This window comes from Misgurnus anguillicaudatus, chromosome 17 (genome assembly GCF_027580225.2).
Source record: "Misgurnus anguillicaudatus chromosome 17, ASM2758022v2, whole genome shotgun sequence".
Lineage (NCBI taxonomy): Eukaryota > Metazoa > Chordata > Actinopteri > Cypriniformes > Cobitidae > Misgurnus > Misgurnus anguillicaudatus.
This window is the reverse complement of record NC_073353.2, coordinates 21,393,520-21,414,602: the sequence shown is the minus strand read 5'-3', so window position 1 is coordinate 21,414,602 and position 21,083 is coordinate 21,393,520. Positions and strand designations below refer to the sequence as shown.

At 39.4% G+C, this 21,083-nt stretch overlaps 1 protein-coding gene across 1 annotated transcript in view; it reads left to right on the top strand.

Annotated features, from left to right (window-relative positions):
- Nucleotides 1–21,083, top strand: part of dnah7 (dynein, axonemal, heavy chain 7) — an 83,383-nt gene that overhangs the window by 38,015 nt on the left and 24,285 nt on the right. Inside the window, 14 exon segments of the mRNA XM_055215790.2 lie at nucleotides 963–1,094; nucleotides 5,918–6,139; nucleotides 7,851–8,048; nucleotides 10,635–10,790; nucleotides 11,940–12,108; nucleotides 12,191–12,317; nucleotides 12,392–12,611; nucleotides 12,740–13,612; nucleotides 13,743–13,972; nucleotides 14,087–14,417; nucleotides 14,646–14,992; nucleotides 18,069–18,234; nucleotides 18,236–18,250; nucleotides 20,655–20,840. Coding sequence (XP_055071765.2) covers nucleotides 963–1,094; nucleotides 5,918–6,139; nucleotides 7,851–8,048; nucleotides 10,635–10,790; nucleotides 11,940–12,108; nucleotides 12,191–12,317; nucleotides 12,392–12,611; nucleotides 12,740–13,612; nucleotides 13,743–13,972; nucleotides 14,087–14,417; nucleotides 14,646–14,992; nucleotides 18,069–18,234; nucleotides 18,236–18,250; nucleotides 20,655–20,840 — 3,372 coding nt within the window.

Genomic DNA, 21,083 nt, shown 5'->3' with positions numbered 1-21,083 from the left:
AATGACCGGCTCACTGTAAATGATCTCTTACATATTAATTGATTTGATCTTTCCTGTCTTGAGTATTACCTGTTTTCTCCCTGTCTTGTTTCGCCTGCTGTTCTAAGAAATTTGTGTTAAAGGGGACATTTCAAAAGACTTTTTTAAAATGTAAAATAAATCTTTGGTGTCCCCAGAGTACATATGTAAAGTTCTAGCTCAAAATATCATATAGATAATTTATTATAGCATGTTAAAATGACCACTTTGTTGGTGTGAGCAAAAATTGGCCGTTTTGTGTGTCCTTTTAAATGCAAATGAGCTGATCTCTGCACTAAATGGCAGTGCTGTGGTTGGATAGTGCAGATTAAGGGGCAGTATTATTATAATAAGATCCCCTTCTGACATCACAAGGGGAGACAAATTTCAATTACCTACTTTTTCACATGCTTGCCGAAAATGGTCTGATTTACAGAAACATTTTTATAAATGTTGAAGTGAAAATAGACCTATTAATTTTTTTTACACAAGCCAGAATTTTTACTTAGACAGTCTGAAAGGAATAAAGGAGGACAAGATGGTCTAAACTGAGTACAGAAATTACATACATAATTGTTCTGCAATTAGCTTCTTTGTGCTAACATTACTGGCATGCACAGAATTTAAAATAAATAAAAAGCTAATAATGTACTTTCGTCTTTACCACTTGTCCATACACCATGTGCATTTTGGCAAATACAATTATACAATCGGGGAGAGCAAATCTTGTGTTTTTCATCTATTTATTATCTTTTTACCTATGTGTATTCATATTAAATATTAACCTACTATTATGTATCCTTTCATGTTGCAAACCTTTATATTCAAGTACCAAAGCACGATTTGTTCAGCTTTAAGAGCAGCTTTGTCCATTATAATAGCACACAACTAATCATCTGGTTTCAGGTCCAGACTAATCTAGTTTGTTTTGTGTGAATGTTCAGGAACTATCTCCCACGTCCAACACCAGCCTGGTGAAGTCTCTGATGAATCTGATGGACTGCATGATGGATGAGTTCAGAGACGAGAGCCAGATGAAGGGGATGAACGAGAGAAACGTCTGCTCCTGGCTAGAGGTAAACAGATAGAGAGCAACCACCCACAACACCCTTGCAACAATCAAGCAACACAAACCAGCTAGAGTACTCTAGCATCTTGGCAGGAAGTTTAACACAGACAGACACCTAAAAATTTCAAGATTTATTGCAATTCTTTTATATTTAGAGACATAAAAAAACAATAACATATAAACGTATACATACACTGTCAGAAAAGGGCATCCCAGTCTTACAAAATTACATACCTATAGTCGCGTAATTTATTTTTTACTTTTTCGTGATACTGTCACGAATTTCCATGATTTTTGTGACCGTATCATGAATTTCTGTCTACGTGTCATTGTCACGTATTGGTAACTCAACTGTTTTGTCCTATTTTCTTACCATTGTCGCTTCAGTTTAGTGTTAGATTTACATAAAATGACATCCTTACCCAAACCCAACTCTAAAGAGGGTCGCACACCGTCGGCGCAGCTCAACGTCGCGCCGCGTCAAGACGCGTCTAGGACAACTCTAAGGTATCGTAAACCGGAAGTGCACATTAAATAGCGCAAGCTTCGTCAGATAGCGTCTACTTCAAAATGCAAAATATACGTTATCAGCCAATGTTAATCCTTAATGACTTGGGACAAATATGATGTTATTTAATGTTAAACTATGTGAGTGGCGCTGTGTGGTGCGACAGGGATTTGAGCAACTTCCTGAGTCAAAGCTAGGCGTGCGTATACTAGAGCCCAACCGATATATCGGCATTCATAATGGCCGATAAATTAATATTAGAATTAAAAACAGACGAAACAGCCATCAACCATGTCATGAGTGTTGCCGTGTATAGTTTGTCCACCAGAGGGCACTCTACAACCTCATTGTTGGCAACATTCGTGTATAACGCGTCACACATCCTGTTCCAGGATCCAGCCAGAGTCGGGCAGAGAGAACAACGGTTAAGTTCTTTTTAAAATGCATTATCATATTATTTTAGTTAAAACTCATAAATAACTACAAATAACTAATGTTAGGGAAATCTGTTAATGTTTATTGCGTGTTTCTGAAAAAAATCAGCCGATATATCGGAATATCGGATTTTAAAACCAACAAAAATTTGTATCGGTCTCGGCCTTCAAAATCCTTTATCGGTCGGGCTCTAGCCTATACTCATAGAAAACAATGTGTTCGATTTTTTTTAGAACGGCGCGCCGCTGAACTGTGTGGCCAGTGGCAATGGTCCCAAGCTGTTACCAGGGCAGCACCCTTTAAATCTGGGGTCTCCAACCTTTTTGTGAGCGAGGGCTACCACAATTGATAAAAATCTGGAGGGCTACTTTTTTGATACAGTCTACTCAAAACATTTTTGTTTACTTGTTGATTTTATTTTATTTTACTTGTTGATATGGTTTATCACTGCTTAAAATGTTAGCATAGATAAAAGAAGCCAAGCTAATATAAATAATATGTAATAAATGAATATTAAAATTGAGGCTATTTATAGAATGTGCTTTGGCGAGCAACTCACAAACTCTGTGTGGGCACCATGTTGGAGACCACTGCTTTAAAAAGTTTTTAATATGGACCATTTAGGTACATATACAGTATGTATACATTTGTTACCATTATGCACCTCTGAGATACTAAAGCACACCGGGCGAAAAGCGTCGCGTCTCACCATGTATCTAAAAATCGAACACATTATTTTCTATAAAAGTACACACCTTGACGCGGCTATCCGCTGTGACTCTGGACGCTGCTCAAATAGTTTAACATTGAATAATATCATATTCGTCTCAAACCGTTAACATAAGCTGATAACGCATATTTTGCATCTTGAAGTAGATTCTGGCTGCCTAAGCTTGCGCTATTTAAAGTGCATGTCTGGTGTGCGTGCTGTGAGTTGTCCTATACACAACATTTCTGACATTTCTGTTTTTTGCTGAGTTTATGAAGACATTATTGAACATGGGGTTTCAAATAGTGATTTTAAACACATTTATTTCAAGGGGCATTTGAGTTTTTTATGCCAAGCAATTTAGTCTTCTGCAGCTTAATTTTATTATCTTCTTACAAATATCTCAGCATTTCTGCCTTGAAAGGTCATCTCTTTAGCCAATGGCAACTTTTGCCATTTTTGTGTTGTCTAAAGTATCGCTAAAGCCTGTCAATACTGTCTGCATTTTTCCTCTAAAGGTAATAATCTTTCCCCACCTGCTCCTTAGAGACAGAGATCATATCAGTGGATCAAAATGTGCCAAGCTAGACGACGAGTCTCATTGATTAACTGGTACAGGATCAATGCTTAGAAAAGCTTCCTCCCTCCAGATAGGAACGACTTTATTTTCCTTTCCTTAGCTGGTCATCAGAGTATTGCACATTCTTAGTGCACAAATCATTTTGTCTTAAATCAATGGCAGCCGTGTTTGTATTGATTGTCATTTTTGCTAGGAGATTGATCTAAAGGTACAATTGAGTTTGTAAAGAAATATTTATGAATATTTGATTCAATTTGGAAGTAGGAAGGTCAAAATCGAGCTGTGATTAAATGGATCAGTGAAAGAAGTAATGATTAAGATAATTTATTTAAAAACCCAATATATGATACCCAAGATGGAGTTTATTGCATTAAGGTAATAGTATTAATGTCAGGACTCTGCCTTGAAGTCTTGTTATATTTGTATTTTGTCATGGTGGCAGAGTTCTGGCAGTCCCTGGCCTTGTGTGGAGGTTCATGCCTTGTTTTTGTGTTTGGCATGTACCTCCGGTGTCTTGTCATTTGTCCCCGCTCCCTCGTCCTCCTGCTTATTGTTAATTATCACTTATTCCCATCACCTGTTCCCCTTGTTACCTTGTTTGCTTTCTTCTATTTAATGTCAGTGTATCTTTTGTTCTGTGCAGGTTCATTGTGTTCTGTACCCTGTTATATGTTCTAGTCTAGTCTTGCTATCTAGTAGAAGTTTCATGTTTCATGTCGTGTACCCCCTCGTGGGTTTTTGTTTTGTTAGTGTTTGTTAAAAATAAAGTGTTTTCTGTTTATCCCTGACATCGTTGCGTTTGGGTTCATCTGTCCAGCAACCCTCACAGATGAACCTGCCAAAATTGAACCCAGCAACGGTGTCGGGGTTACTTGCTACCCCTCCCGGTTTCGTTTTGTTGCCTGTGGTAGTATGCCCAATACCGGACTGGCTGACTAGGAGGAGTCGTGAGCATTTCTACTCCGTGCTCTGGAGAGCCATCGCCATGCCAGAGCCTTTTCTCAAGAGGTCTGCCGCCGTGCTCGGTCCGTTCCTCGGCTTGGCCGCAGTGAGGTTTACTGCAGCTCGCGGGATGGCTGAGCTTGAGCCAGAGCCGGAGCCCGCGCAGCCAGAGCCGGAGCCCGCGCAGTCCGCGCAGCCAGAGCCGGAGCCCGCGCAGTCCGCGCAGCCAGAGCCGGAGCCCGCGCAGTCCGCGCAGCCAGAGCCGGAGCCCGCGCAGTCCGCGCAGCCAGAGCCGGAGCCCGCGCAGTCCGCGCAGCCAGAGCCGGAGCCCGCGCAGTCCGCGCAGCCAGAGCCGGAGCCCGCGCAGCCAGAGCCAGAGCCGGAGCCCGCGCAGTCCGCGCAGCCAGAGCCAGAGCCGGAGCCCGCGCAGCCACTGCCGGAGCCGCCGACCCGTCTCGCGCATCCCGCGTGGTCGATTCAGCCCGCGCAGTCCCAGCTGCGTCCTCGCCCCAAACCCCCGTGGACTGTTGTGATTTGAGTGTCTTGTGGACTTCAATGTGTTTGATAAGTTTTGTTTTGCACCTTTTGTTATTTTATAGTCTGATGTGTTCATAGTCTTGTCATGTGTATTATCTGTCATGTTCTTGTCTTGTGTGTTCCCTTTTTGGACGCCAGGTGGCGTCCTTTGAGAGAGGGCTACTGTCAGGACTCTGCCTTGAAGTCTTGTTATATTTGTATTTTGTCATGGTGGCAGAGTTCTGGCAGTCCCTGGCCTTGTGTGGAGGTTCATGCCTTGTTTTTGTGTTTGGCATGTACCTCCGGTGTCTTGTCATTTGTCCCCGCTCCCTCGTCCTCCTGCTTATTGTTAATTATCACTTATTCCCATCACCTGTTCCCGCTTGTTACCTTGTTTGCTTTCTTCTATTTAATGTCAGTGTATCTTTTGTTCTGTGCAGGTTCATTGTGTTCTGTACCCTGTTTCATGTCGTGTACCCCCTCGTGGGTTTTTGTTTTGTTAGTGTTTGTTAAAAATAAAGTGTTTTCTGTTTATCCCTGACATCGTTGCGTTTGGGTTCATCTGTCCAGCAACCCTCACAATTAAGATGTTACTGAGCTGTTTGTTAGTCAAACTCTAACTTTGACCTCTCCAACTGCATAAAGCCATTAATAAAAAAGCAAACAAAAGCAAATACTAATATTAAGTAAAAAAAAACAAATTTAAATTTGAATGCTGTAGGGGACTGGTTCTATAACTTTTTTAGGCCAAGCACCGCTTCAGAACCAAGTACCAGGTCAAATCAGAAAATCTGAATACCACCTAATGTTGATAAAAAAAAATCTGTTCTCCCAGCATTAGGTAAACGGACATCTATTTGAGCACAAACTAAAGGACTAAGCATGCACAATGCCATATTTTGATTAATATCAATATTACTGCAGTTAATCCTACATCATGTTGCTAATATTACCCCCCTAAAGTACATATTTTTACAAACATACATTATTATAAAACTACTAGGTTTAGCAATAAAAACACATGAAAGCTATTCATATTGGAAATAAAATAAAGCATTTCAAATAATATACGAAATATTTCAATTTTACTGGTGGTAAAGAATCTTCACTGTCCTGCTTATTCTCTCTATCTTTTTATAGGGCATCTTTGTTTTCAGCCTCATGTGGTCAGTCGGGGCCAGCTGTACTGAGGTCGGACGGGTAAAGTTTGACGGTCTGGTGAGAGAAATGCTGGGAGGTGGTCTCAGTGAAGAGACACGCACACGTCATGGGATCTTAGAGCACGTGGAGCCACCCGCCAAGCAGCTAACTGTACCTTTACCAACAGAGGGAACCCTCTATGAATACCGCTTCCTCAAAGAGGTCAGGACGTTCATTCAACACACCTGAATGATTGAGGGCCCAAACTGGACTCTTTTGAGAAGTTTTTAGATATTCATGAATTTTAACCTAAGATCTTGATGTTATTAAAAACGTACAAGTGCATGTCATGCATGGATCAACCACCTTGATTTTACAATTCATTAAACTTTCTTGACTAATGAGGAGTTGCTATAAATTATGAAATAAAGTTCAATTAGCTTAAGTTATTTTTTTAATTAAAGCAACTCCTCACAAGTCAAGAAAGTTAAAAATTTATTGTAATTTCAGATTGATTAAACTTAAAAAATTAAGTGCAACAAGGAATTTTTATACTGGCTTTGAGCATGCAAAATTGGAAAAACACTTTCCTAAAAGCCTCGAAACAATGAAGCTTAATGTTTGTACTTTTGCACTAAAACAGAAGTTCAGTTTAACAAGTTTAGATTCTCTTCGTCAAACGTCATTTTGACAGTGGCGGCCGGTGACTTCTTTTTTCGAGGGTGTTCGATGCGAAGTTCGTCACAACATGTATGTAGCCCGTCATGTGTGTGGTTCGTAATTTCAAAATATGTGTTCTGCGCATTGATTGATCATATGTGCATCACGTGTTTTGTCAAAACAAGTATCTGCTGTAGATGCGTCTAAAGGGTTTATGATAAAAGAGACGCTCACGTTTGCCAGATACTCACATAATCTCTTGCGTAATAAGAGTTTACTGTTAAAGGAATATTCAATTTTCTTAAAAGAAAAATCCAGATAATTTACTCACCACCATGTCATCCAAAATGTTGATGTCTTTCTTTGTTCAGTCGAGAAGAAATTATGTTTTTTTAAAGAAACATTGCAGGATTTTTCTCATTTTAATGGACTTTAATAGAGCCCAACATTTAATACTTAACTCAACACTTAACAGTTTTTTTCAACTGAGTTTAAAAGGACTAAAAACGATCCCAAACGATGCATAAGGGTCTGAAACGATTATCATTTTTGACAAGAAAAATAAAAAATATCCACTTAAACCACAACTTCTCGTCACACATTTTTCACTGCATATCTTTCATAAATCCTAACTATTTCTTTAACGTGTAAGGATACTGGTGCAAGCTGTTGGTAAATCTGGCTCATAGTCTACTATGAAGTTTCTATTACATAACAACCATTTCAATTGGCTTGTCTGGCCTATATATTTAAAATGCATACAAAGTGCACAATCAACCACTAATAATGTGGTACTTAAAGAATGGGATTCTGATTTTTTATGTTTTACCCTGATATACCAGTAAGCAAATTTACCCTCTGCTTAGAAATCACACCCTGCACATCCTGAATGAGGTAATCTGTCTTATTATTTGCTATAAATCACAAGCTATATTCCAGTGAAATAAAACTTCAGGCATAACCTGGACTAATTTGCCAATTTCATGCCTCATTAAATGCTGAAAATGTCATTTATTAGAAAAGAAATTGATTATCCATTGCTTACTTTTTCTGCTGTGGATAAAAGTGGTTCTTTGAAAATCAACAAGCCTATAAAAGCCCAAAAGGCTTTTACAAAGAGCACCATTATAAGGGCTTGATGGCAAAACTTGGAAATAATGCTGCGTTAACACACAAACAGAATTTAAAATAAAATAGAATGAAACAAAACAGCTTTAGTTCATGTATTTTTATAGAGCTAATAATAACCTTGACTCCCATGATCCATTCACAGGGTCCAGGCAGATGGGAGTTGTGGACGGAGGTGCTGAAGACTGTGCCCCCCATCCCTAAAGATGTGCAGTTTAATGAAATAATTGTGCCTACGGAGAACACAGTACGCTACACTGCCCTCATGGAGCTGCTCATCACTCATCAGAAGCCCACTGTCTTTGTCGGCCCCACAGGGACCGGCAAGAGCGTCTACATTTTAGTGAGTATCAGTCTATCTCAGAGTGTGTTTGACTTTCCAGTCTGGAATATGTCAGATTTATAACATGCAATCCGTTTGGTAATACTGTATTCAAGTGTAATTCCAGCGAGCCTGCTTCTATTCAAAAATGTTTATTGTTTAAAACTCATTCAACTGTGACGTTTTACCAGATGAAACATTTTTCTATTCAATATCTTTGGAAACACAGCGTATGTAGAAAAAGCATTAGATTTATACACAGGTGTAGCCCTGTGCTAAAGGTGCTGAAGGCTGAAGACTCTCTCTCTACCAACACACCATGTTGCTCAGCTGAGCATGAAACCATTTAGATGATCTAGAAGAGAGCGTGCCCCACACACACCTGTGTGTTTGCGTGTGTGCTGAAGAATGGCATGTCAGCAGATAGTGATAAATGAGTCGAGGGTTGGAGACCAACTGTGGCCCACTCCGCCCCCCGCCCTCTTTCCACTGAGAGTGGAACACACACAACACTCCTATTTGGGTTGGTGGTACGGTTAGAAGTCTCATTTGTTACCTGCTTCAAGGTGCTATTTTTTATATATATTTTGTGCGCCAGACTATAGTGGATGAGCTTAAAAGGACAGTGTGTTCATTGGTGGGGTTTCCTGTATGGAAAGGATGTCAACTGCTAAGGTCTATGCTTGTGTTATGTAAGAATTAAAGAAATTGGGTAATGATGTTGTCGAAAACATATGCCCATCAATATAATCTGACTCAAGTTATTTCGGTCACTAATTTTTATAAATTCTTTCTATTTGCTCTCCCTTTCAATTTAATGGTCTCTTTTTCAGTTTTTCATACTGTGAAATGTCTGCAGGTGTCGATAACTTACCGCAATGCTCTTCAATGAGTTTTAAGGCCTAAAAGAAATTGTATATGTCAAGCAAAAGTGGAACAACTCACAGGCTCCTCAAATTGAAATGAATGAGATCCCTCAGAAATCTGCATATTTACATTAATCAGTTGATGCATGAATGATCTATAATAAGTTTTTAATGTTGGTTGTGCTTCTTGGTTTTCAATCTTTTAGTCAGCTGTAAAATTGACTTGATTTTAAAATGACATTTTAACCATTTACCACTGTGTTGAAAGTGCATACGTTTGACAGCCAAGGGGGGGGGGTATTGTATATATACATACACTCACCTAAAGGATTATTGGGAACACCTGTTGAATTTCTCATTAATGCTATTATCTAATCAACCAATCACATGGCAGTTGCTTTAATGCATTTAGGGGTTTGGTCCTGGTCAAGACAATCTTCTGAACTCCAAACTTAATGTCAGAATGGAAAAGAAAGGTGATTTAAGCAATTTTGAGCGAGGCATGGTTGTTGGTGCCAGCCGGTCTGAGTATTTCACAATCTGCTCAGTTACTGGGATTTTCACGCACAACTATTTCTAGGGTTTAAAAAGAATGGCGTGAAAAGGAAAAATGTCCAGTATGCAGCAGTCCTGTGGGCAAAATTGCCTTTTTGATGCTAGAGGTCAGAGGAGAATGGGCCGACCGATTCAAGCTGATAGAAGAGCAACTTTGACTGAAATAACCACTTGTTACAACAGAGGTATGCAGCAAAGCATTTGTGAAGCCACAACACACACAACCTTGAGGCAGATGGGCTACAACACCAGAAGACCCCACCGGGTACCACTCATCTCCACTACAAATAGGAAAAGAGGCTACAATTTGCACAAGCTCACCAAAATTAGAAAGTTGAAGACTGGAAAAATGCTGCCTGGTCTGATAAGTCTTGATTTCTGTTGAGACATTCAGATGGTAGAGTCAGAATTTGGCGTAAACCGAATGAGAACATGGATCCATCATGCCTTGATACCTCTGTGCAGGCTGATGGTGGTGGTGTAATGGTGTGGGGGATGTTTTCTTGGCACACTTTATGCCCCTTAGTGCCAATTGGGCATTGTTTAAATGCCACAGCCTACTTGAGCATTGTTTCTGACCATGTCCATCCCTTTATAACCACCATGTACCCATCCTCTGATGGCTACTTCCAGCAGGATAATGCACCATGTCACAAAACTTGAATCATTTCAAATTGAGTTCACTGTACTAAAATGGCCCCCACAGTCACCAGATCTCATACCAATAGAGCATCTTTGGGATGTGGTGGAACGGGAGCTTTGTGCCCTGGATGTGCATCCCACAAATCCATCAATTTATCAATTGCAAGATGTCCTATTGATATCCTATCAATATGGGCCAACAGTTCTAAAGAATGCTTTCAGCACCTTGTTAGAATTAGTGCAGTTCTGAAGGCGAAAGGGGGTCAAACACAGTATTAGTATGGTGTTCCTAATAATCCTTTAGTTGAGTGTAGCTCCAGCATTCTTCCTAAACCTCAATAGAGATGCCTTAAAGGGATAAATGTGTTAAGTGTATATTATATCTAGATCAAGGCCTTTGTAATGTAAATATATTGAATTACTTCATCTTTACAATAGTAAAATGAGTTTTAAACATTTGTGTCTCTTCAATATTTCAAAACAGAATTTTAATGCAACATCTGTACTAAGTGAAACTAATGAAGTGTCTCCAAATCCCCCACAGGACTTTTTGCTGAATCGCCTAGAGAAGGATGTCTACAGTCCTCTTTTGATCAACTTTTCTGCCCAAACGACAGCAGCGCAGACCCAAAACATTATTATGTCTAAACTTGATAAAAGACGAAAAGGCGTGTTTGGCCCTCCTCTGGGAAAGAAAATGGTATGTAGGCAAACTGCTTCCAGCAACTTTTATCTTACTGTATGCTTTTGTTTATGTTGATTTCATTCAAATTTTAATGACAATTTCCTCTTAGCAGTTTTTTATCCATTTACAACCAATATTTGTGCATACAGTTCAGACTATAAAGTAAAGCTGAGAGCTAAATTGCCAGTAAATTTAATGGGCAAAATGTGTTTCTGATTCACACGTCTACTTAATTAATCACCATTTAAAATGTTTGCAATGAAACTATAAACTCTGTAATGTTATCACTGACAGACTTTCTGCTAATGGGCATAACTTTCCATTAGTGTTAAAAATACAAGACAGAACATTTAGTGGTGGTTTTCTGGACAGGGCTTAAGCCTAGTCTCAGAATTAAATACGTGTTAGAGCTGTCTTAACTGAAAATAGGTTGCACTGACATATTTAAAATATACCAGTGCCATAGTTTTGTCTCAAGATGCACACTAGTAATGTTTCTTGTAAGTCATGTTTGTAAAACTGCTTAAAGGGATAGTTCACCCAAAAATGAAAATTCTGTCATAATTTTCTCACCCTCATGTTGTTACAAACCTGTATGAATTTCTTTGTTCTGATGAACACAAATTTTGAGAAATGTTTGTAACCAAACCATTCGTGGATCACATTCACTTCCATAGTAGGAAAAAAGAATACTATGGAATTAAATGGAGTCCATGAACGGTTTGGTTACAAACATTTTCCAAAATATCTTCCTTTGTGTTCATCAGAACAAAGAAATTTATAGTTTGTAACAACATGAGGGTGAGTAAATGATGACAGAATTTTCATTTTTTGGGTGAACTATCCTTTTAATGTCCTAGGGGCGGTTTCCCGGACAGGGATTAGACTAGTCCTAGACTAAAACATTTTTAAGAGCTGTCCAAACTGAAAACAACTTGCACTGACATATCTTAAAATACATCAGGGCCCTTTGTTTTGTCTCAAAATGCATACAGGTAATGTTTTTAGTAAGGCATGTTTGTTAAAACTAGTTATATTTCCTAATTAAACTAAGGCCTAGTCCTGGATTAAGATAATCCCTGTCCGGGAAACAGCCCCCTAATATATAATGCCTAGTCCTGGCTTAATCTAAACCTTGTCTGGGACTTTTGGTCATTTGATCAGGTGGTGTTTGTTGATGACGTGAACATGCCTGCAAGAGAAACCTATGGAGCCCAACCTCCAGTAGAGCTTCTGCGTCAATGGCTTGACCACTGGAACTGGTATGACATGAAGGACTGCTCGGTAATAAGCTTAGTGGACATCCAGATCATGTGTGCCATGGGTCCTCCTGGTAAGTACTCAGAATCGGTTCAGTTTTAGCAGATCAAAGTATCGGCCTGCTTTTCATGTTTGATAGTCATTGTCACTTTCAGGTGGAGGTAGGAACCCAGTGACCCCTCGTTTTTTGCGTCACTTTAACACAGTGACCATTAACGAATTTGATGACAAAACCATGTTCACCATCTTCTCAAGAATTCTAGACTGGCATTTAACCATAAGGTAATAACACTGACATACAAACGGGATAAATAAATGGTTCTGTTTTTTAATTTCTTGTTTTTGCTGGCTGTCAGATTTCCATTTCCCAAGTCGTTTGCCAGCATCACTTCCCAGATAGTCAACGCTACCATGTCTGTGTACCAGGAAGCCACTAAGAACCTTCTGCCAACCCCAGCCAAGTCCCATTACCTTTTTAACCTTCGAGATTTTTCCCGCGTCATCCAAGGGATCTGCCTGTCACGACCCGAGACTGCAGATGACCCTACAGCTATCAAACGCCTGTGGGTGCATGAGGTAACTGCAAAAAACTACAGTACACCTGATGTAATAGCGAACACTTCATTGTTTTATTGGCCTTGGCATAGCAAACTTTATCTTGCTGAAAAATAACCATTTAAAAATCTCTCAATCCTGTCATGCAGGTCTTAAGGGTATATTATGACCGTTTGGTTCACCCGACTGATTGTGCATGGATGGTAGACTTCCTGCAAAAAGTCTCCAAGTCTCACCTAAAAGAAGATTTTCATCAGCTCTTCAAACATTTGGACCGTAACGCCAATGGGCGCGTAACTGAAGATGACCTTCGGAGCCTCATGTTCTGTGATTTCCACGACCCCAAGGGTGAAGACAAAAACTACCGTGAGGTGAGCAACCCTGAGCAGCTCCGTCAGGTGGTGGAGGCTCATCTCGAAGAATACAACAACATCAGCAAAGCTCCCATGAATCTCGTTCTTTTCCGTTTTGCAATCGAACACGTCTGTCGAATCTCACGCATTCTCAAACAGCCCCGTGGCCACGCTCTCTTGGTGGGCGTTGGAGGGAGCGGGCGTCAGTCGCTGACCCGCTTGGCCGCTCACATGGCCGAAGCAGAACTCTTTCAGGTGGAGATCTCGAAAAGTTACGGAGTAACAGAATGGCGTGATGACCTCAAACTCATAATGCAAAAGTCCACATCTGGTGAAAGTCATGGAGTCTTCCTCTTCACCGACACTCAGATTAAAATGGAGTCATTTTTGGAAGATGTGAGCAACTTGCTAAATACCGGTGAGGTTCCTAATCTCTTTGCCGTAGATGAGAAGCAGGAGATTTGTGAGCGCATGCGCATCTTGGACCGTCAGCGTGAGCGCAGTAAGCAGACAGACGGCAGTCCGCTGGCGCTGTTCAACATGTTTTTGGAGCGCTGTCGCAGTCAGTTGCATGTTGTTCTGGCCATGAGTCCCATCGGCGACACCTTTAGAAGCCGTCTGAGGCGTTTTCCTGCTCTCATTAACTGCTGCACAATTGACTGGTTTCAGGTCAGTGATGTACTACTAATAGTCACATTTTTTGTAATTATGATCATAGATTCTGATTTATATTTGTTCTTTAAAGACAACATAAATCAATAAAAAAATTCCTGGAATTACTGTGCTTTCTTCCAAAAAGAGCTGGCCGGAAGATGCACTACAGGCTGTGGCATCACGTTTCCTGGAAGATGTTGAAATGACGGACAGCGCTCGTGCAGGCTGCATCAGCATGTGCAAGAGCTTCCACACTTCCACTATCGACCTCTCCGCACGTTTCCTCTCAGAGCTGCAGCGTTACAACTATGTCACACCAACCTCATACCTGGAGCTCATCTCCATGTTCAAGCACCTGCTACAGCGCAAAAGAGAGTAAGGCATCTCACTGCTGTTAAGAAACTGTTATGTTAATGCAACTGTGGTCTCACCTGACAATAAACAATAAATATGAGGTTGACATTAAAACTTCATTCTGTGTTGTAACAGCGAAGTCATGAAGCTGAAGAGTCGTTATGAGGTTGGTCTCCAGAAACTGGAGTCGGCTGCAGCTCAGGTGTCCACAATGCAGGTGGAGCTGGAAGCTCTTCAGCCTCAGCTGCGAGTGGCCACTAAAGAGGTGGATGAGATGATGGTGGTCATCCAGCGGGAGTCTGTGGAGGTGTCCAAGACTGAGAAGGTGGTCCGTGTGGATGAAGGAATCGCTAATGAGCAGGCAATGGCTGCCAAGGCCATTAAAGATGAATGTGACGCAGATCTGGCTGTAGCCTTGCCCATTCTGAAATCTGCATTGGATGCGCTGGATACACTCACTGCACAGGTCAGAGCATAGATTTATAATATCTTATAATAAAATCAGGGCTATCAGTTACACTAAAGGCAAACAGCAAACTGAGCAAAGGCAGGCAGCACATAGAAAGAGCTAGACAAAAAAGCAATCTAATAGCTTTCTAATAGACGTCTGACTAGATCAAAAGTTCTTACCTTACATTCATTTACTATTCAACTACAAATATAACCATTATTTGATGTGTCTTACCCTTTGTAGGATATAACCGTGGTTAAAACTATGAAGGCTCCTCCAGCTGGTGTCAAGCTGGTGATGGAAGCCATCTGCATTCTGAAAGGCATAAAACCAGACCGTATTCCAGACCCCTCGGGTACTGGCAAAAAGGTGGAAGACTATTGGGGTCCAGCAAAGAAGCTGCTAGGCGATATGAAGTTCCTGCAGAGCCTTCATGAGTACAACAAAGACAACATCCCACCCGCCTACATTAGCATCATTCGCAACAAATACATCACCAATCCAGACTTTGTGCCGGAGAAGATCCGTTTGGCCTCCACAGCCGCAGAAGGCCTCTGTAAATGGGTCTGTGCCATGGAATCGTACGATAAGTGAGTTACAGCAAAACAAATTCATAAGTCAAGCCATTAACAAGCAACTATGTATTTTTCAAGGTCTCTAACTACTACAAATTAACAATGGATATGTGTAAGTGAAATTACACATACAGCAGGTAAAATAAGTATTGAACACGTCACCATTTTTTTTTAGGAAATATGGGCCAGATTTGTCAAACGGGGCAAATTAGTGTGCGAATAGAGACAGAGCGCAGCGCGTCATAACCTGAAAACCACGCCCAACGGGGGGGAAAACAATCCAACCGTCTCCATTGACTTTGTATTGCGAGAGGCTGCCTCCTTGTCATTTCTGGCTTATAACAAAAAACAGAATAATGCCTAAAAGCTGTTGTGTGACAATACGTACAGTTAACAAGCCAAAAAACACAGAAATAAGTTTTTATAAGCTGTCGAGCCGTAAAACCCAGCCTTTAAGGAGAAAAAAGTGGAAACAGGCAACTTTTCATAGTACTCCTATTAGTAGAACTGCATCCTCTAGGGGGAAACGTAATCGGCGATCCACTTTTTTCTCCTTATAGGCTGGGTTTTACGGCTCGACAGCTTATAAAAACATATTTCTGGGTTCTTTGGCTTGTTAGCTGTACATATTGTCACACAGCAGCTTTTAGGCATTATTCTGTTTTTGTTATAAGCCAGAAATGACAAGGAGGCGGCCTCTCGCCATACAAAGTCAATGGAGACGGTTGGATTGTTTTACCCCCCCCCCACCCGGTGGGCGTGGTTTTCAAATTTCCATAACCGCGCTCTGTCTCTATGCAATTCCGAAAAAGCGTCAATGGGAGTGGTAATGGTTAAAAGGTTATTTACTAAAAGGCTCCAATTAAAGCAACACTATGAAACACCTGCTATTGTGTGACTTTTAATAGTGACTCCTCTTTTATTTCCTCCAGCAAATAAAAAATAACATGGCTTGGCAAACAGTATTTTGGAATAATATGTTCCTTTGGAATTGCAAATGAACTTTTACATGTTAAAAAAACTCTGCCTTGTACCATGCGCTCTGTGATGCCTCTCCTATCAGCTATAATTGCAGCAATTTCAAGAGCAAAATTTTTCGGCGTTAAATAATGCTGCAAATACCAGTAATATCACATGCGCAAACATTAGTAAATTGCATTGCGTGAATCATTTAAATACTCTCTTCCCAGAAATTTTGCATCTGAAAGGAAAACTCTTAGAAATGCATATGCAATAAGGTCAGTCAAAAAAATACTGTTACTAGACCACACTTTTTCAGCACTAATTATCTACTGCGCGTCTGTAGTAGATCCTGACATTCATTATTTAATGCATAAATGGTGGTTTGTGCTGGCGCAAGCTGTTAGTGAATCTGGCCCTAAACTTCTAAAGGTGCTATTGACATGAAATTTTCACCAGCAGTCCACACATGCAAATAATTCAAAATATAGATGTCCATAAGTTAAGTTATGTGAAATTATGTAAAAAGGCATGGAAAGCCAAGACAGTCAGTATTAAAAAAACAACCATGCCCCTTTGTCAGTGCAAATAATAACAGCTGGTTCAGTTCCAGCTAATGGCCTATAAAATAGTGTCATTACCAAAGTGTTATGCTAGAAACATCTCACACACAGAGAGGGAAACTCTCAATTGGTTTCAGAGAAAAACAAAGCTGCTAGAATAACCCAGCCAATCACCTGACATGAATCCAGTTGAAAACCAATGGAAAGAACTAAAGATTAGGGTTCATAGAAGAGGCCCACAGAACCTTCAAGATTTGAAGACCTCACACCTGAGCAATGCATGCAACTAGTTTCTCCATACAGGAAGCTTTCATACCAACAAAGGCTTTTGTACAAACTATTAACTCTTTCCCCACCATTGACATGTTATCTCGTCAATTATTAGAAAACATTTGCATAATTATTTTTCTTTTATCCACTAGTTGGCGCACTTACCCAATTTATAAAAAACAAGCAAAAAAAATTATTTACTAATTTTAAACTCTGTGTATGTTTTGATAATTGTTCTGAGTCGGATATCTAACAAAATTCCTTCACAAAAATGCCATTATTTCAGCTTTTTGCTAAAAATTTGTATTTTTTAAAGAAAAATATGCATATTTAAAGGAACAGTATGTAGGATTGTGGCCAAAACTGGTATTGCAACAACAAAACTTGTGGCTAAAACTGGTACTACAATCACACAACTGGTGGCCAATACACAAAATGACAACATAAACATCAGTTGAGGGCTGCAACTCCACTTTTTAAATGACAATATCCTGTCCAGACCACTGTTGTCAGTGATATAACTATTTGAAATGTAAATGATTTCTTGATGTCTAGTGACATATCAGGGCCATTTTATGATTTATTGATATAAATTTCTTACATACTGTTCCTTTAAGAGTTTATGAGCAGAGAAAAAATATAGATAGGATGAAATGTTTTTTTCCCCCATTTTGCTTGGTTGTTTATTGTTTGTTTGAAAGCAGAGGGTCTGTTCTTTCATTTGATATATTTGTATGTTTATATATTTTTAGAAGAAACTTTTCCTGGAAGGCATTTTGTGAAACTCTTGTGAAAATCACAAAAAATGCTGGTGGGCAACTTTTTTAAAAAATGGCTGGCGGGGAATCAGTTAAATACATTTCAGAAAGCGTGCTCAATGCTTTTTCGTTGTGTCATTTTACATTTTTACACATAACTTAATTTATGGACATCTATGGAATGATTGAATGTGTGGATTGCATGGGTTGTTACCAACATCTGGTGAAAATTTCATGTCAATAGCACCTTTGGAAATTTGTTTGAGGAAAAGAAAGGAGCAAAATGGTGACATGTTCAATACTTACCGTATTTTACCATGAAATACATCATTGATTTGCAGTTGCTTATCCCTTTCGTTTCATTCATGCTGGTATTAAGTAATGTTAAAAAGAAAAAACAGTATGCTGTTTTTTCACGCTTGATCAGATTGCAAAAAACTAAATTTCATATTTAAAGTTTATATATTATTTTTCTTTACTAACATATTTAGCATCTAATAAGAGCCTTGTTGTGGTTGCAAACTTGTTTTTCTTTCACAGGGTAGCAAAAGTAGTGACTCCCAAAAAAGAGAAGCTGGCGCTGGCAGAGCAGGAGCTGAAGGTGGCCATGGCAGGCCTTCAGAAGAAACAGGCTGCTTTGAAGGAAGTCCAGGATAAACTGTTCAAACTGCAGGAGACCCTGGAAGCCAACAAGAACAAAAAAAGTTGACCTAGAGAATCAGGTATGCAGAGAGTGCTAGTCAAAAACCACACGGCGCAAAATATGATAAGCCAGATATTCACAATCAACAAACGGTAGCTGTTTTTCTTTAAGGTTTGAGTATTTAACACCATGTTCAAGTACTTGTGTTTCCATTACTGTCTCCCAGTACAAAGCAGCCCTTTTGATAGTCTCCCCTTTTTGCTGGAAGTTTGTTTAAATAACTTCCCTTTCAAAGGAATTTAGTTTGTATTTTCACATGAAGAAAAGTTGAGGGAATATTTTCTTTATCTTCTTTGTTTACTTTCCTTTAGATCATTTTTATGTTCGAACTTTGAAGTCGTAAGAGTGAAGCTTTTGTTTCCAAACCTACGCAAAAACACACAAGGGCACACACACATACTGTTCTCATTTGTCTGCAGAGACTGGTTGTCAGTTTTTGCGATGTTTGGGTAAACCAAGGCCCTGCTGCTGTTTTCTGCCCTATTTCACTTCCTTTCATGTTCCTTGTTGTTATTCCCCACTTTCCTTACATGTTTGTAATTCAGGTTGTCTGTTTTCCCTATCGAGGGTAGAAATTGTTTATGCCGTGCTCTCTCAAGCATGTCCAGAATCAAGGCCCTCGGATGCACCGAGACAACCCGTTATGCTGTTACCTGAAGTCTCTTTTAAATGGTTTTCTGTTTTTTGGTTAAGTTAGATTGAATGGTAAAGATTCATTTCTTCAGTTTTCTCAGTTTAATGGCCTTTGATTCATCTGTGTCACAAAGAATTAGTGCAGTATCATCGCAGGGAGTAAATAAGATGTGCTGGATTGTAGCTTCTGTAGCCATGCTGTCAGCGCAGTGCCTAACCGCTGAGTTTCCATCACTCTCTGCAGTAGCTTTGCAGGCTCGTATTGTCATTTCGAACAAAGGCAATGTTCCTCTGTTGCAGAACTGCGATTAAAAGATCTGTTTATCTCTGATGAAATAGGGCCTGCTCTAGCAGATCAGACAGTCAATCAGATGCTTTATTTGGAGAGATGTTAGTCTAGTAAACATTCATCTATAATTACAAATTCTTCTGATGCGTATAATGTCAATAGCTGATTCTTTCTGAATATAGATTACAGCTTTAACTAACCTGCTTTGTGAAGTCTTTCAAGTCAACACTGTTTATGCATTTTTCATTGTTTTGTAAGTGTCAAATTGTAAATGCACTTTTTTTTTTGTATTGTGCAAAACTACAACATGATGAGAACTGACCAACGATTGAACTTAGAACTTAAGAGCGCTTTCTACAAGCTACTAAACGAACATCCGTTGTTTATTTACGCGCGTTTCTTAAAGATGCGCATAAAACGATCGCTCGCAGCTGGGTTTTAAGTGGTACTTACTAGTCGCTATCCGTTTCTCAAGTGCGGAAATGTCACCAATAGAATGACTCGAATTTGTAGCAGAAGCTTGTTTACTATGCACTAATATTGATGTGCACTTATATTTTTTTATAATATTTTTCATTATTGTTTAATGACTTTTTAAATGTTTTAATAATTTGTGCATAATGAAATATTTTTTTCCGTATTTAGTTAAGAGACGTCCCACTGCGAAATGCCTTCTGCATTTTATATTATAGTTTAGATTATTATTATTATTTGTTTTTTATTATCTATGTTTATTTATTATTAGGGATTGCATTTTATTAGGTTTCTTAAACCAGATGCCTTTTGAAGTATTGGTTTATAAAAAAAAATCTGATTTATTTTTTTATATTTTCTCAATTTTAAAGCATTTTCGCCTGGCGTTAGGGTTAGAGTTGGATTGGGTAAGGATGTAAATGTAACCCTAAACGGAAGCGAAAATGGTAAAAAAATTGACAAAACAGTTGATTAATCAATACGTGACCATGACACAGAAATTCGTGATACGATCATGCAAAAAACGCAGAAATTCGTGACAGTATCATGAAAAAGAATTACAAAATTATGTAAGTAATTTCGTGTGACTGGGCTGGCTGTTATAAATCAGTATAACAATCTTTTGTTCGTTCTTTAGCTCAGTGTTTCCCAACCACTGTGCCGTGGCACACTAGTGTGCCGTGACAGCTTGTTTGGTGTGCCGTGGAAAAATTAAAAATCACAACTGCGTATGTCAATGTCATCAATTCCAGCCAGGATATAATCTTTGTGTTCATCAAAACAAGTGTAATTGCATTCAATGTGAGTTCTACATTTAATATAGCAAAATATTCCAGTTAAACAAGTCATTTAAGAATTGCAATAGAGGTTTGTGCATTTCTTTTAATGCTTTCTGGTATAGAGGTGTGCCGTATGTTTTTTTACTTATTAAAACTGTGCCGTGGCAGAAAAAAGGTTGGGGAACACTGCTTTAGCTGTTTCAGTTTACACTATGTGTGATCTTATGTTTTGTTTGTGTTTTCTGAAGGTGGAGTTGTGCAGTAAAAAGCTGGATCGAGCAGAGCAGCTCATTGGGGGATTGGGTGGTGAGAAGACACGCTGGAGTGAGACAGCCTTTAATTTAGGGCAACTCTACAACAACCTGACAGGAGATATTCTGATCTCTGCTGCTATAGTGGCTTACCTTGGTGCATTTACCTCCAGCTACAGACAGGTGTGCCATCTTTACACAATACAGATCTTTTTCTATGCTTTTGCTACCAAACCCACATTGTAAACCAGAGGTTATAAAATTTTAGGATGTACAGTAAAAACCCAAGCATTCCTCATTTCCTCATCACGGTTGTCGGTGAATTTAACAAAACATGCATACTGTACAGGTAGGTACTGTATAGTACTGGTAAAATATTGCTTAAAGTTGAACAGGCTTCAGGTCAATCAGGAAGCATCTATAATC